The sequence below is a fragment of the Cetorhinus maximus genome, chromosome 3 (assembly GCF_964194155.1).
Source record: "Cetorhinus maximus chromosome 3, sCetMax3.hap1.1, whole genome shotgun sequence".
In the NCBI taxonomy this organism is placed as follows: Eukaryota; Metazoa; Chordata; class Chondrichthyes; order Lamniformes; family Cetorhinidae; genus Cetorhinus; species Cetorhinus maximus.
In genome coordinates, this window is record NC_135881.1 from 170,107,191 (window position 1) to 170,124,442 (window position 17,252).

Here is a 17,252-nt window from a genome sequence, read left to right on the forward strand (position 1 = left end):
TGTTTCAGCAGCAGATGAGCTGAGACAGGGGCAAAGGGTCTTAGTGATGGCACAAATATGAGGTTGGAAGCTCATCTTGGGACCAAATGTGACACCAAGATTGGAACTGACTGGCTTAATCTCAGACTATTGTCAAGGAGAGGGATGGAGTTGGTAGCTAGGGAATGGAGCTTGATTGGTCTGGAGACCAAAACAATGGCTTCAGTCTTTCCAATATTTAATTGGAGGAAATTTCTGCTCAACCAATACTGATAAGCAGTCAGAGAAGCAGTCTGATAATTTAGCAACTGTAGAGGAGTGGAGAGAGGTGCTGGTGAGGTAGAGCTGGGTGTTGTCAGCATACATGTGAAAACTAATATGCCTTTTGATGATGTCATTGATGGGCAGCATGTAGATGAGAAATAGGAGGGTGCTAAGGATAGATCCATGAGGAGACATCAGAGGTAACAGTGCAGGAACAGGAAGACAAGTCATGTGATTCTCTGGCTACAATTAGATAGGCAAGAACGAACCAAGTGAAGGCAGTTCCATCCAGTTGGGTGACAGTGGACAGGCATTAGAGAAGGATGGTGTGGTCAACTGTAACAGTCCTCAGCTGTGATATTCCTCAGTGGAAAGATCTGTTGCCACTGTCACATGAAGAATGACCACTAACTTGAAAGGGTCAAGGCTAGCGGCACCCATGTCAGCTTGGTCAGTTGGTAGTGCTCTTGCCTCCTAGTCAGATGATTGTGGTTTGTCATGCCTAGATGAATCAGTCATATAGAATTCCCCTTCAATGGGAAATTTGAAAGTATTCACTGTCAGATGTGCAGTCTTTGAGTTGAGTTGTTAAACCCATGCCCCATCTACCTGACAATGCAAAAGTTCCTGTAGCATTATTCAAAAGGGAGCAGGTTTTCTCCCAATGCCCTGATCAAAATTTCTTCCTCAAGTAACATAAAAAGCAGATCGTCTGTCATTCATTCATTCATTTGTTGCTTCTGGGATTTTGCTTTGTGCAAATTGGCTGCTGTGTTTACCTCTCTAACAATAACTGTGCTTCAAAAGTAATCTGATTGGCTTTAAAGATGTGATAAGGCTGTTTTTTGCTTTGATAGAATTACACTCCAAAAAAAAGTCAGCTTCTTTGGGAGTCGAGAGAAAATACAGGAATATTTTAAGTCGACAAAAGAGAAATTCGAACTAAATCGAGTAAAGAATATTTAATGTGTAATCAGAAATAAACCTTAAACACTGATACAGTGGAAAAAGCTTGATTAGGTTTTTGCCCTTTAAAGGGCTTTCCCAGTTTTATTCCACATCTAAATTTGTTTTCAGATTTACAGCAAAGTTTATATTTTAAAGTGCGCAGAATCGATGTATTTTCACAATAGCTGGTGGGTTCCTCTCCATCCACGTTTCAAAGGGAAAAATAACAATCTTAGTTCCATTCCAGTGCTTTTATTTTTGAAAAAAAAAAGTCTTAAATTCGGTCGTCTCCGGGCACTGTGGCTGGACCATGATGGGTATTAATAATACAAACATCGTTCAAGCTTTCATCGCCCACCCCAACCCATCCCACCCCATCAACAATCGTGCGTTTCGGACACGGATGATCAAATCTGGCAGAAGTGGGCAATTCATTGCGGCATCTTCAGCTCTGGCTTGGGTTCGGAGCGCCGCGGGTCGTGTACACCTTCCAGGTGTGATCTCCACCGTCCAACACGATCAACGTGTCGTCCCCAGTGCAGGCCAGGGCCACGGGGCGGACAAGGTCACGGTCGATGATGGTCCTGCACTGCCACTTGTCCAGGGTGCCCACGCACAGCACCGTCCCGCTGTCCCCATCGGCGAGCAGCACGTTGCCTTTCGCGTCGACAGCGATGGCGGAGACGCCCAGGGGGACGGGGCTGGGGCTAGGCGGGCTGCAGCCCAGGCCGTCCATCTGGCGGACGAGCTGCCCTTGGCTGTTGAAGGTCTTCAGGCGCCGCCCTGTTCGCTGCCCGGGGCTGGCCGGGGGATGCTCCACCACGTGGATGCAGCCGTCCAGCCGGCCCACCGCCACCTCCCTGGGGCGACAGAGCCGCTCGCAGATGCTCTCCCGCTTGAGCAGGGCTCCGCCGGGCAGCTGCAGGGTGAGCTGGAGCAACGAGCCCCGGGCCCAGTCGGTCAGCACCACCCGCTCAGCGGAGCCGCTGTCCAGGCCCCAGGGGAGGCCGAACCCCCCGTGGGTCAGCGCCAGCTCCGCCCGGCCGCCCCGCCAGCTGAACACCTTGACCGAGGAGTCCCCGGCGTCGGTCACCACCAGCAGCCGCCCTCCGCCCGCCACCGCCACGTCCAGCGGGTACCGGAGCCGCCCCGCGCCTGGGCCTGGGCCAGGCAGCGGGCGGCCGCCCCGTTCGAAGAGGCCGAGCCCTTGCTCCCCGTCCTGAACCACGGCCACCGCCCCCGAGCTGCCGCACACGGCCAGCCCCCGGGGGTTGAGCAGCCGGCCCCAGCCCCCGAAGACGGCGGTCAGCTCCGGCCGGCCGCCCCCGGGGGGCTCGCTGCCCGCTCCGGCCAGCAGCTCGGCCAGCTGCAGCAGGGGGAGGCAGTCGGCCGCCAGCGAGAGCAGCCCGAGCCTCCGGCAGAAGGGGCACTCGACCTGCCCGGCCGCCGCCGCCGCCTCCTGGCCCCGGCGGCGGCACAGAGCCGAGACGCAGTGCCGGCAGACAGCGTGCCCGCACGGCAGGGCGCAGGGTCGGCGGGCCGGGCTGCTGCCGAACCTCTCGAAGCAGACTTTACACTCGAGCACATTGAGCTCGATGTCCCGGACCAGGCTGCGGGGCTGCCGCTCACCCCCAGCGCTGCACATCGCCCGCACGAAGCTGCCGCTTACGATGCCGTCCACTCGCTCCCAGTGTATCTCCAAGACCAGTTTGGTTTTCTCTTCTCTTCCCCCTCATTTCCTCACGTCCTCTACTGGGCAGGGAGCATCCTACCCTCAACAACTGGGAGGGCTGGTACCATCCTGGTCACCAGGTCTGCCAAGAATTGCCATCACTCTTACTTGACATGTCATGACATCACATCATTTACGGCAGAGAAGGCTCATCTTCTATGTTGGCTTCCCGTGGAGCAATCAGTGAGTCCTGCTCCCTTGCTCTATCCCAACAGTCAGTCCTGCAAGCGTTTTTTGTGAAGTGACCGTCCGATTTCCTTTTGAAATCATTGATCGTCTCTGCTTTGCTCACCTTCGTAGGCAGCGAGTTCCAAGTCATTACCACTCCAAGCATAAAAAAGCTCTTCCTAACATTCCACCCTGCATCTGTTGCCCAAAACCTGAAAGCTGTGCATCTTGTACCATTAGTTAATGGGAACAAGTTGATGATGTGACATTTGTTGTATTCTGTAGGCAATGGGTTAATGATTGGCTATCTGCTTACTGGTTAAATAGGGTTTGATGCTACTGGTTGGGTTGGAATCAGATGACCACAGTGCCATTCAGTGAACTCAGTTTTGGATTCCCATTAAGAAGCGTGTGCCAACATTCCAACTTGGCTCAGTTCATAGCACCCTCGCCTTTGAATCAGAGGGTTGTGGGTTCATGTCCCACTCCCGGAAACCAAGAACTGTGATTGTACTCGAAAGAAGTTGCAATCTGTGACTGTTGGTAACTCGAAAGAGTTTCCTGTCCATGTTGGGAGGTGTCAGCTGTGGCTCAGTTCATAGCACCCTCGCCTTTGAATCAGAGGGTTGTGGGTTCATGTCCCACTCCCGGAAACCAAGAACTGTGATTGTACTCGGAAGAAGTTGCAATCTGTGACTGTTGGTAACTCGAAAGAGTTTCCTGTCCATGTTCACAGAATCACAAATTGTTACAGCTCATCATGTCTGCACTGGCTCTCTGAATGAGCAATTCAATTTGCGCTGTTCTCCTGCTTTCTCCCTGTAACCCTGCAATTCTACCTCTTCAAATAACAGTCTAATTCTGTTTTGAATGCCTCAATTGAACCTGCCTCCACCACACTCTCGGGCAGTGCATTCCAGACCATAACCACCTGCTGCATAAAAGTGTTTCTCATACCACTTTTGCCAATTACTTTAATTCTGTGCCCTTTTGTTCTCAATCCTTTCATGAGTAGGAATAGTTTCTCCCGATCCACTCTGTCCAGGCCCCTCATGGTTTTGAATACCTGTCAAATCTCCTCTCAGCCTTCTATTCTCCAAGGAAACCAGCCCTAACTTCTCCAAACTATCTTCATACATGAATTTCCTCATCCCTTGAACCATTCTCATGAATCTTTTTTGCACTGTTCTCCAATGCCTTCACATCTTACCTAAAGTGTGGCGCCCAGAACTGGACACAATACTCCAGCTGAGGCCTAATCAGTGTCCTTTATACAAATTCAACATAACCTCCTGGCTCTTGTATTCATTTACCCTTTTTATAAAGCTGAGGATATTGTATGCTTTATTAACCATGCTCTCAACATGTCCTGCCACCTTCAATGACTTATGCACATATATACCCAGGTCCCACTGCTCTCACACCCTCTTTACAGTTGTATCCTTTATTTTGTCTGTTCTTCCAATCAAAATGAATCACCTCACGTTTCTCCACTTTGAACTTCATCTACCACTTGTTCGCCCGTTCCACCAATTTGCCTATGTCTTTTTGAAGTTCTACACTACCTTCCTCACAGTTCACAATACCTTCAAGTTTTGATTCATCCGCAAATTCTGAAATTATGCTTTGTACACCAAGGTCTAGGGTCATTAATATATATCAGGAAAAGCAAGGGTCCTAACACTGGCCCCTGGGGAACTCCACTACAAACCTTTCTCCAGCCCAAAAAACATATTAACCACTACTTGGTGTTTCCTGACACTCAGCCAATTTCGTATCCATGTAGCTACTTTCTCTTTTATTCCATGAGCTATAACTTTCCTCACAAGTCTGTTGTGCGGCATTGTATCAAATGCCTTTTGGAAGTCCATATACATCACCATCAACAGCATCGCCGTCATTAACCTTCTCTGTTATCGCTTCAGAAAACTCCAGCAAGTTAGTTAAATACGATTTTCCCTTTAAGATTATCAGTTGGTCTCGCAGTGTGGTGCATTTGCATGTACTGGAAGCTACATATATTAATACGCAGGGAGGGCCCTGTTTTTTGCAGACGGAAAGAACATGTACACACTGCAGCTGTTGCAGCTAAACAAAATAATTGACAGCCATTCACTGACTCATTCCTTAGGGCAATGCCTTGACCAATCACGGTTAAGCTGCCTGGTTTAAATTTCAAACAATGCTTGGCAGTTAACTGTCAGTCACCATGAATTGGTGCATTCCCTGTGGCAACACCTCTACCAATCAGAGTTCACTTGCCAACCAATCAGCACTCTTCTTCTCATACAGTATAAATTGTTTTTTTTCTCCTTATATTGGTATTCTTGCGAAGCGAGTTCAAGATGAAAAGCTTCGACATGTCTCTTTTTTCAGCAGTAATAAAACATGTTATGAGAGAGGTGGACCAGAAACAAAGATTGGCAAAGAAAACAGTAAATATAACGATTGAACGGTTACAGCACAGAAGGATTTGGCCATTGTGTCTGTGCTGATTCTCTGAAGGAGCAATTCACCCTGTGTCACTCCCCCCACCTTCTCCCGTAGTCCTGCATAGTCTTTCTTTTCAGATAAAAAAAGCAAAGCTAGTGAAAGTGAACTGGCTATTTAAGTTAAGAGATAGGTCGATAGAGATGCAGTGGCAAACATTTAAGGGAATATTTCAGAAAACACAGATTAGATACATTCTAATAAGAGAGAAAAATTCCAAGGGGAGGATCTACCATCCATGGTTAACTAAAGAAGTTAAAATGTATCAATCTTAAAGAAAAAGCATATAATTGTGCAAAAATAGGTGGCAGGTCAGAAGATTGGACAGAATATAAAAAACAGCAAAAAATGACTAAAAGATTATTGAGGAAAAATTAAGAGTACGAGAGAAAGCTAACTATAAATATAAAGACAGTAAAAGGTTCTATAGATATTTTAAAAATGAGTTAACAAAGTGAGCGTTGGTCCTATAGTAAGTGAGTCTGGGGAATTAATGGAAAATAAGGAGATGGCAGATGAATTGAACAGGTATTTTGCATTGGTTTTCATTATAGAGGATACAAGTAACATTCCAGAAATAGCTGTAAATCAGAAATTGGAATGGAGGGAGGAACTCAAGAAAATTACAATCACCAGGGAAGTGGTTCTTAGCAAATTGATGGAACTGCAGGTTGGCAAGTCCTAGGGTCCTGATGGATTTCATCCTGCAGTCTTAAAAGAAGTGGCTAGTGAGATAGTTGATGAGTTGGTTTTAATTTTCCAAAATTCCCTAGATTCAGGGAAGGTTCCATTAAATTCAAAAAGGAAGACAGAAAGCAGGAAACTATAGGCCAGTTAGCTTAACATCTCTCATAGGGAAATTTTTAGAAGCTATTATTAAAGACTTTATAACAGGGCACGTAAGATAAATTCAAGGTAATCAGGCAGAGTCAACTTGGCTTTATGAAAGGGAAATTACGGGAAGAATTTTACCGCCCCTCCAGCCGGCGGGATTTTCCATTCCTGCCAAAGTCAATGGACTTTTGAACGGCTTGTCACATTTTATGGCCCCGTCCCTACTGCAATGGGGCCATAAAATTCCACCCCATGTTTAATCAATTTATTGGAGTTGTGCAAAGAAGTAACAAGTGCTGTGGATAAAAGGAACCGGCAGACGTACTGTACTTCGATTTTCAAAAGGCATTTGATAAGGTGCCTCATCAAAGGTTATCATGGAAAATAAAAGCTCATGGTGTAGAAGCTAACATATTGGCATGGATAGAAGATTGGCTAGCTAACAGGAAACAAAAAGTAGACATAAATCGTTCATTTTCTGGTTGGCAGGATGTGACGAGCGGTGTGCCACAGGGATCAGTGCTGGGGCATCAACTCTTTACAATTTATATAAATGACTCGGATGTAGGGACTGATGGTATGGTTGCTAAATTTGCTGATGATACAAAGATAGGTAAGAAAGTAAGTTGTGAAGAGGACATAAGGAGGCTACAGAAGGAAATAGATAGGTTGGGTGAGTGGGCAAAGATATGGCAAATGTAGTGTAATGTAGGAAAATGTGAGGTTGTCCATTTTGGCAGGAAGAATAAAATAGGGGCATGTTATCTAAATGGTGAGATATTGCACAGCTCTGAGATGCAGAGGGATCTGCATGAATAGCAAAAGGTTAATAAGCAGGTGCAGCAAATAATTAGCAAAGCTAATAGAATGATATCATTCATTGCAAGGGGAATTGAATACAAAAACAGGGAGGCTATGCCTCAGTTACACAGGACATTGGTGAGACCACATCTGGAGTACTGTGTACAGTTTTGGTCTCCTTATTTAAGGAAAGATGTAAATGGACTAGAAGCAGTTCAGGGAAGGTTTACTAGATTAACACTTGGAATGGGTGGGTTGTCTTATGAGGAAAGGTTAGAGAGACTAGTCTTGCATCTGCTGAAGTTTTGAAGAATAAGAGGCAACTTGATTGAAGCATATAAGATCCTGAGGGGTCTTGACAAGGTGGATGTTTCCTCTTGTGGGAGAATCTAGAACTGGGGAGTCACTGTTTCAAAATAAGGGGTCACCCATCTAGGACAGAGATGAGGAAATCTTTTTCCCTCAGAGGGCTGTGAGACTTTGGAATTCTTTTCCTCAAAAGGGGGTTGAGGCAGAGTCCTTGAACATCTTTAAGGCAGAGGTGGACAGATTCTTGATAAGCAAGGGAGTGAAAGGTTATTGGGGGTAGGCAGGAATATGAGGTTAAAATCATATCAGCCATGATTTTATTGAATGGCAGAGCAGGCTGGAGGGGCCTACTCCTGCTCCTAATTCGTATGTTCATATAAAAACCCAATTTCCTCTTGAATGCCACAATTGAATCTGCCTTCACCACACTCTCAAGCAGTGCATTCTGGATCCTAACCACTCGCTGGGTGAAAACGTTTTTCTTCATGTCTACGTTTTATGTTTTATTCTCCATTGAGACATAAGGAATGACAGGGCTTCAAGGTGGAGGTAATTCAGGTACAAACCCAGCTTATTCCAACAAGGATAGGGCATCTAAAATTAGACTCCCTTGGTGACAATGGAAATAAAGGTTAAAATAAAAAGCAAATTTATTCCAAATGTCAGGTGCAGAGTGCAGAACATGGTAGAAATCCAGGCAGAACCGGTGGGCGGGGAATGGTAAAGGGATATAAATAGGGCAAAGAGAATATGATAAAAAGTTTAGTGGGTGACATAAAAGGGAACCCAAAAATCTTTTCTTAACATAAAAAGGATATCCAAAAGAATACTTTGCATTTGTCTTCCCAAAAGAAGAGGATGGAGTTAATGTTGCAGTAAAGAAGGTGGGGAGTAGAGATATTGGGAAGATTAAAAACAGAAAGGAAGTGCAGGTTGGTATCACTCAAAAGTTAACAAGACCATCCAGATGGGATGCGTCTTAGGTTGCTGAGAGAAACTAGGGTGGAGATAGCAGACAGTCTGACCAGAGGACTGGAGGATTGGCAGATGAAATTTAATGCAGAGAAGTGCAAAGTGATTCATTTTGGTAGAAAGAACGCAGAGAGGCAATATAAAATAAAGGATACAATTCTAATGGACGTACAGGAACCATGGTATCTGGGTGTATATATGCATAAATCATTGAAGGAGGCAGGGCAGGTTGAGAGAATGACTAATAAAGCAGGTGGCATCCTGGGCTTTATAAATAGGTACATAAAGTACAAAAGCAAGGAAGTTATGTTAAACCTGTATAAAACACTGTTTTGGCCTCAGTTGGAGTACTGTGTCCTGTTCTGGGCGCCATACCTTTGAAAGGATGTGAAGGCATTAGAGAGAGTGCAGCAAAGATTCATTCTAGGGATGAGGAAATTCAGCTATGTAGATAGTTTGGAGTAGCTGGGACTGTTCTTCTTGGAGAGGCGAAGATTGAAAGGAGACTTGATAGAGGTATTCAAAATAATGAAGGGTCTGGAGTGATCACTGTCCCCGATATGGTCACCAACTGTCACTTCATCCACTTGCCCTTCTTCATTCCCCAAGACTAGGTCTAGAATTGCATCTCCTCTTGTTGGGTTTGTCACTAATTGGTTGAAAAAATTTTCCTGGACACACTGCATGAATTTTTCTCCTCAGTGCCCCTTATATTGTTTGAATCCCAGTTGATATTAGGATAGTTGAAGTTTCCTACTATTATTGCCCTCTTGTTCTTACAAGCAGACATTTGCCTACATATTTGTTCTTCTATCTCCTTTCACTATATGGGGGTCTGTAGTACACTCCCAGTAGTGTGACTGCCCCTTTTTTATTTCTAAGCTCAGTCCATAAAGCCTTGTTTGTTGACCCATTTAGTATATAATCCCTTCTCACAACTGGAATTGATTCTTTAACCATTAGTGCTACCCTCACTCCTTTTTTAACTCCTACTCTATCGTGTCTGAAGACTCTATAACCAGGGATATTAAGCTGCCAGTTTTGTCCCTCCTTTAGCCAGGTCTCCATTATAGCAATGACATCCTGCTGCCATGTGTCTACCTGTGCCCTGGGGACATGAGGAAAAACTTTTTTACGCAGAGGGTAGTGGGTGTCAGGAATTCACTGCCCAAGTTGGTGGTAGAGGCAGAAACTCTAAACTCTTTTAAAAAGTACCTGGATCTGCACCTTAAGTGCTGTAAGCTGCAGTGCTATGGGCTGGGTGCAGGAAGGTGGGATTAGAAAGGGCACCTGGGTGACCTCGGGCTGGCATGGACAAGATGGGCCGAATGGCCTCCTTCTGTGCTGTAGCTTTTCTATGGTTCTATGGAGTAAATGAGGAGCAAGTGTTCCTATTGGTGGATGGATCATGAACCATATTTAAGGTAACTGGCAAAAGAAGCAATGGCAACAGGAGGAAAAGCTTTTTCATACAGCACGTGGTTAGGATCTGAAATGCATTGCCTGAGAGTGCGGTGGAGGCAGATTCAATTGAGGAATTCAAGAGAGTATTGGACTATTATCTGAAAAGGAAGACTGTGCAGGGCTACAGGGAGAAGGCAGGGGAGTGCCTCTAGGTGAATTGATCTTTTAGAGGGCGACCATAGACATGATGGACCTAATGGCCTTCTTCTATGCTGTTACCATTCTATGATTCTATCGGATGTCCCAAAGCATTTTACAACTAGTGATGTACTTTTGAAGTGTAGTCAAGAGGGTGAGAGCTGGTGCTTAATGGAGGTGAAGGGATGAGGGAGTGGGAGGTCTTGCTCGCTGGCTGGAGAGCTAGCGAGAACCTCTTTAGGGAAAGCCCACCCAATCTGCCACTTAACTGGACAGCGGCTTGCCTTCCCTGGGATTAAGGACACTGGGGATGAATGTCCCACCTGCCAAGATCTGCCAACCAATTAGAGGCCAGCAGGTCTATTGACTGGCAGCGCCACCAGGAATGGATGTCTACTGGTACAACATCCACCTAAGACCTAGTATTGTCACTGGATCCCAGGTCACAGGTTTGTGATAGTGGGAGGAGGGTTCTGGGGTGGGGAGGGGAGTGGGGTTGACAGCAAGGATAGGGGTGTGGCTCTCAATGGGCCACCCCTCCCTGATGCTGGGTCCCTCAATCAGGCACTATGTGAACGAGGAAACCCCCGCACCCCCAGTTTGCTCCCCTCATGGCGAGCCTCCGCCCGCCGCTGGGTTAATACCACCAGCAGCAGGATGAGGCCCTTAAGTTGGCCTTCCCGCCATAGACTTAATTGGGATGGTGATGGGGTCGCTACCTGTCACCCTTCTGCCTAATACCATACTCCACCAAATTGCTCATGGGGAAGGTAATCAAATTCCCTCTGTAAAGAGAAAGAGACTTCAGTGGGATAGTTAAATTCATTGAACGACACAAAATAGCAACTCATCTGAAATGTCCTGAAAGAAAGAGATAAAGGAGTTAACTTTTAAAAACTTTATGTGACACATCAGTTTTATATTTTAATTTGGAGATTTTTCTGTTTGAACAAATATTTTTGAAAAAAAAAGAATGTTCTGGAATAGTTTAGAATTCCTGGGAGTAAATTCATGTGAATACAATAAAGTATTTATATCAATTCTGAAGATTGTGAGGGATGTGTTAAGGTTTACAAATTCCATTTTATCCACTGACCACAGTCTACTTTGTACCAAAGATCCAAACCAAATGGTTGGCACCAAAAACAGTTCCATGTCAAATGTATCAAAGCCAAACACTTTAGTTTCAATGTTAAAAAAAACTTCCCAATGCTAAATATGGTATGACAATGGGGACAGTCTCTGGCACACATGAGTCAACATTGGCACAGAGAGACCATGTTTTGCAATCAACTGGTAAATCTAGAGAAAATTTCTAACTCCGAAGATTAGAATCCAGAAAGTGCAGTCCATTGAGATTCCTGCCAAGGAAAATGTCTGTGTTGTGCATTCTCTAGAAACTCACACTGTTGATCTTTGCCACATGCCATTGTGAAATATCATACAGCTTCTAAAACCCGTCTCCTTGTTGTGGATACAGAGCTCTCAATAGCCTATGGCTCACATATCATTCTTCTATCACTGTTACTGAAACTAATTTATGAAAACATAATGAAACAGTACTTTTCTTATGACAGATTTATTGCACTTCAAAATTCTTAATTGTAAAAGGCACGATTATGTTCTACTTTAAATTAAGAGTTTTGTACAAAGTAAATGTAACAGACACATAATATTTCTGTGTTGTTGATTTATTTTTACACATATACAATTTAGATATTGAATGAAAAATGAAAATTTGGACAATTGGTGGGTGTCTATTACAAAGCTACTGTTTTGAAGCGGTTACAAACAATATGAGGCTGAATTATTTTAATGTGGCCATTAACACACTGACCAAGCATTATTTCCTGTGCTTTCCTTGACAAACAAGGCATTTTGTCTAAACGCCTTCTGTGTAATTATAAATGATTGTGGTACTGGGAAATGCACAGTGATGCACTTCTGAATGTGGCAGCAGTGTTTATTATAAGAAATAAAACAAAGAACTTCAGACGTATGTCATCATGTGACAGGGATGGGCAGATCATCAAGAAGTCTTTTCTTGTGATACTAGAAAATGGTATAAGCTCCATGATATGGAAATTATAGTCAAGCGCAACTGAATCATGAAGTCACGTGAAGATTGATCTAGCACTGGTCAATGGATCAACCTCAGTGAAACATGGCCCTGAGTCACCAATGGAAATTAAAGACAATTTGATTCCTTAAATGTCTGTATGTCAATGATACAACACACAAAAATTTGGGATTCCATCACTAGAAGGAAAGGAAATAAAATGCATTAATTCATTTGATATAAAAATCGCATGGTTAAATAGCTTGCCATTACTTCATGTCACAGCAAATGAATGACCTCAGTGAGGGCACCCATTGATCTGCGCCTCAGCCGTCTTGAAAATTGGGAAAATTAGAATAAAGCGATGATTTTTAAAAATGAATAGAGCCTGTGTTATTAAATGAGTATTCAGGAAGAATCTGTCTTCAGTGTAATGAGATGAACTTCCTCAATGAAGGATTCCAGACCCCACAGTTTTTGTTTACCAGTCAGTGTGCTAGATGAGTCCAGCAACTGAATGTTGCAGGCATGACCTGGAAAAAAAGGATACCAGTGATTACAAACAATAATACTTTTGGGTGTTCTTAACATATGTTATGTTTATGAAGATTCCCATTAGATAGTGTATATGAACAGAACTGTAACTGAAGCCACACATCAATGTTTACAAATGTCACAACAACTTCCTTTGTAAAATCCTATTTAGGATATTCTCATTATTGTTTTACATTTTCAATAAGCATTAGGTGGTCAGAAGAAGCATGATGTGGATCTGTCAGGAGAGCAGCAGAGAGGCACATTGCTTTGTTGGACGAGGGACTTGGAAATACCTCAGATGTGACACTGGGGGTTTCTGAGTACCAATGGCATACCAGGTGCACAGACAGATGTGGGGGCCGAGGTTCCCCTGGTGTCTCAAAGGTAAAATTAAAGTGCCTGAGTCACACAGATGAGCATGTCTTCAGTTTGATTTACCGCCACCCCTCCTCTCCCCTCCCCGAAACCCCTGGTCTGTGCTGAGTTAGCTGATCTCAGCTGGGACTCTACTCGTAGTGTTATGATTGGCTCCAGTGCCTTTGGATTTGAGAAGGGTAGAGTTGGCCACGGTTGCTAGTCCAGATTCTTACTGTTGCTGGAAACAATAGCAATAGATGGGGACAGGATTGGGCTTGACTTCAATATTTTCTATTTAGTTGGATAGTTTGCTCTGAAGATGAGTGACATGGACTTGAAATGTTAACTCTGTTTCTTTCTGCACAGATGCTGCCAGACCTGCTGACACTGTTTTCCCAGCATTTTCTGTTTTTATTGCTGACACTCATTGTCGAGCAAACATATGAATACTGGTGTGAGGTATTGGAGGGTGACCAGTGCCTGTCGTACTGTAACCTACTGAAAGAGTCAACAATTTGCAAGGCTATGGGAAAAGACTAGGGGAGTGGGACTAATTGGATAGCTCTTTCAAAGAGACAGCACAGCATGAAGGGCAGAAAGGCCGCTTACACTGTATGGTTCTGGGAGAGGAGCAAATGGTGGGTGCAGGGGAATGGGGGGAATTAAAGAATTGGGGAGAAAATAGCATGGGGCACCAGAAAGGTCAACAGAGAGCAGAGTAGGGGAATCAGAAGCATGAAGTGAACTAGGGAAAAAATAATTATTGTACATTTGGCATTTACCTTTTCCAAAAATGTTGCCTCTGATTACTGGGTGTGTTTATTTTGGTCAGCTTGGTACCTGGCACACTTTGGCAGCCCATTACCATTCTTGGGAGCCTTTAAACCAAGCTGCTTAAAAATCCACAGTTTCTGCTTGCCTGGTTATGAAATGCACACTCTCTCCCCACAGAGACACACCCATTTAACCAAGTCTAGACAGTGGAGATATAGGTTATTTACAACTAAGGCTTAGAGATCTCTGAATCCATGCTGCAGTACTGCTGGAATGTAACGAGTTAAAACAATGAAACTTATCTGCATAAAGCTTCTTGCTATTTGTCTAGCCTGGACCACCCTAGCCATTAGGACACTGCCATACTGGGTGATAGAAATTAGGAGCAGGAGTAGGCCATTCGGCCCTTCGAGCCTGCTCCACCATTCATTATGACCATGGCTGATCATCCAACTCAATAGCCTGCTCCCGCTTTCTCCCCATATCCTTTGATCCCTTTCACCCCAAGAGCTATATCTAACTCCTTCTTGAAAACATACAATGTTTTGGCCTCTACTACTTTCTGTGGTAGTGAATTCCACAGGCTCACCACTCTCTGGGTGAAGAAATTTCTCCTCATCTCAGTCCTAAATGGTCTATCCTGTATCCTCAGACTGTGACCCCTGGTTCTGGACTCCCCCACCATCGGGAACATCCGTCCTGCATCTACCCTGTCTAGTCCTGTTAGAATTTTATAGGTTTCTATGAGATCCCCCCTCATTCTTCTGAACTCCAGCAAATATAATCCTAACCGACATATGGAGATGATTTGGAAGAATCTAAACTGTCAGTGCCAGGAGAATTCCTTCAGGTCCTATTAAAGAGCTAGGTTGGCTAGTCAATTATCAATACTGTAATGCCCTGGAGCAGAGGTTCTCAACTGGGGATCCACAATAAGATTTCAAGGAATCTGTCCAAAAAAAGGCTTACATGAACCAAAGTTGGTGCTCAATATCAATGATCAGACCCAGAATGGTGCTGTCACCAAGTGGCATCTCCATGAACTGCAGGCACTGTCTCAAGAACTCACATTTAAGTGTAGTTTCAGTCTCTGGTTTATTCACTAAGTCACTGTTCCTCGCCCCGAACTACATGGGTAGAGAACCGATGCACGAACATTTCGCCCATATGATTCCCACTGCTGAACAAGGAGAAGCAGATTGAACTGCCACTCAGGTTCATCCATCTAGAATATGTTTCTCGTTGTCACAGATAGTTTCTGCCTTTGCTGCAAAATGTCAACAACAGAGATCAGGATTTACAGTCACCAAGTGATGAAAATCTCTCACACACATCTGTTCAAACTCTCAAATAAAGGAAAGCAGAACAAGAGCGACCAACCCCAGTGCTTGTTTCTACACACGGCTCTGTCCAACACCACACTGACCCTAGGTGCAGGTCATGTGTTCTCTTACATCCCTGTGTGGGCGGTACTGTTCACAGTCCCATGTTAACCCTTTATGTGCCAAACCCTTATATTACACCTCTCCCTAAGTTTTTATCCAACGTATTTACAAGTTATTCCAGTTTACCCCATGTATTACATCATTACAACTACCCCATCTCCCCCCTCAGGTCATAAGTTCAGGTGGTCTGGAGGCTTTATAACCCTTCGATATCTTGCTCTCACTGCTGTCGGAGGACTGGTAGGCGCTGCTGCTGCAGGTAATCTTTGTTGAATCAGATGTTATTCTGGTATTTGGATGTCTTCCTCAATTTTCCCGGTACAGTGGGAGGGACCCTTCAAGGGAGGAGGAAGCTTCTCCTGTTTCTCCTGACCGTCTCCTCGGGGGTACCAACCAAGCATGGCCGGGGTTGGTCATCGTTTTTCTAGATGATAGTGTCTCTCTTTCTCTCGAAGTCTTTAATCCAGACATTGTTGTCCATTTGTAGTTGTGGCAGGTGTCTGGTGAGGTACCTTTGATGTAGGCAAAAGACTGCTTCTGCCTGTAGGACTGCTCTCTGTCTTGGTAATCCTTGGCCACCAACCCTGGTATAGTTTCTTTGGCAGGATTGGGACTTGCGTGCGGGGTTTTCAAGCGATCAGAAGTTCGGATAGGGCTAGGCTGCATTGTAACGCAGTGGACCTGTAGGTTTACAATGCTGTTTGGAAGTCTTTGTTCATTTTTGGGAGGGCTTTTATAGTGCAGATCCCTCTTTTAGCCCCCCCTCCCCCGTTTGATTGTGGGTATCTTGGGGAGCTGGTATGATGGTGGAAGCCGGACACGATGGCAAATTGGGCGAAGTACTCGTTTGAAAATTGTGTGCCATTATCGGACACGAACTGGACAGTGGAGTTTACTTTGTATTACAGTTTTCTTTCTTCCCTTAATATTGATCTGTGCTGCAAACAGATTTCAGATTGTCTGACAATCTGGACGGCTCTCTCAAGGGTTAGATTTTCTTTAATTTGAAGCATATCTGAGGGTGTAATGTGCCACTCCTACAACTATTCTATCACTGATTAGCCCAGATTCCAGGTCACTGTAATCACAGCCTTCAGCGATTCTGTACAGTTCATTAATGACACGTTCTCCAGGCTGATGGACAGGTTTATTAAATTTAGCCCTTTCAAAGATTTTGTTAATTCTGAGGTTAAAATAAACGTCAAATGATTTTAAAACTCCATAAAATTTTGCAGATGATTTGTTGATTCAGTGTCTAGTTATGTCATCAGCTATTGGGCCTACCGTACAAAGCAGTCTGTTAACTTGTTCATCTTTTTATCCAGACCTGAAGCAATCATGTATCTAGGAATCTCTTTCTCCAGAGACCCCAATTTTCTGATTAAGCTGGGCCTTCGATAAGTCCAAATTGATCTGGCAGAGTGGATTTCTGATCCATGATTAAACTTTTTAAATTGCAGGTCCAGCTATTAGAGGTTTCTGAAAATCTAAGATGGTGCTGCCACACACTTCTGCACAAAGGGTTTTCCCATGCTTGCCAGTTTGGCAGGCTCCCGCAGTAATGGCTTTCACGACCTCAGCGTATAAATTTTTTCAACAATGTCCGCCTAGATCGTCTTCCCTGCTTTAGCGCAGTTCCCTTCCAAGCCACACACTATCCTGAATTGGAAATATATCGCCATTCTTTCACTGTCGCTGGGTCAAAATTCTGGAACTCCCTACCTAACAGCACTGTGGGTGTACCTACGTCACATGGACTGCAGCAGTTCAAGATGGTGGCTCACCACCACCTTCTCCAAGGCAATTAGGGATGGACAATAAATGCTGGCCTAGCCAGTGACACCCACACCCCATGAATTAATAAAATAAAGGTAAAGGTCCAACCTAGGAGCGGTCTCCGTGCTTGCTTCTACACACGGCTCTGTCCAATAGTACACTGACCCCCTAGGTGTGAGTCATGTGGTCTCTTTCATAGCCGTGT

The 17,252-nt window shown here is 44.6% G+C and overlaps 2 protein-coding genes across 3 annotated transcripts in view; both read right to left on the reverse strand.

Annotated features, from left to right (window-relative positions):
• Positions 1–1,197: 1,197 nt before the first annotated feature.
• Positions 1,198–3,183, reverse strand: LOC144679029 (E3 ubiquitin-protein ligase NHLRC1-like). The gene has a single exon (XM_078539270.1). It carries the CDS (start codon positions 2,834–2,836, stop codon positions 1,637–1,639), a length of 1,200 nt encoding a protein of 399 aa, XP_078395396.1. The 5' UTR covers positions 2,837–3,183; the 3' UTR covers positions 1,198–1,636.
• Positions 3,184–11,774: 8,591 nt separating this feature from the next.
• LOC144679030 (putative thiopurine S-methyltransferase) overlaps positions 11,775–17,252 on the reverse strand; it is a 43,919-nt gene continuing 38,441 nt past the window's right edge. For both annotated transcript variants that reach the window (XM_078539271.1, XM_078539273.1), the window contains one exon: positions 11,775–12,691. In XM_078539271.1, coding sequence (XP_078395397.1) covers positions 12,567–12,691 — 125 coding nt within the window. In that variant the 3' untranslated portion in view covers positions 11,775–12,566. The remainder of the gene's footprint in view (positions 12,692–17,252) is intronic.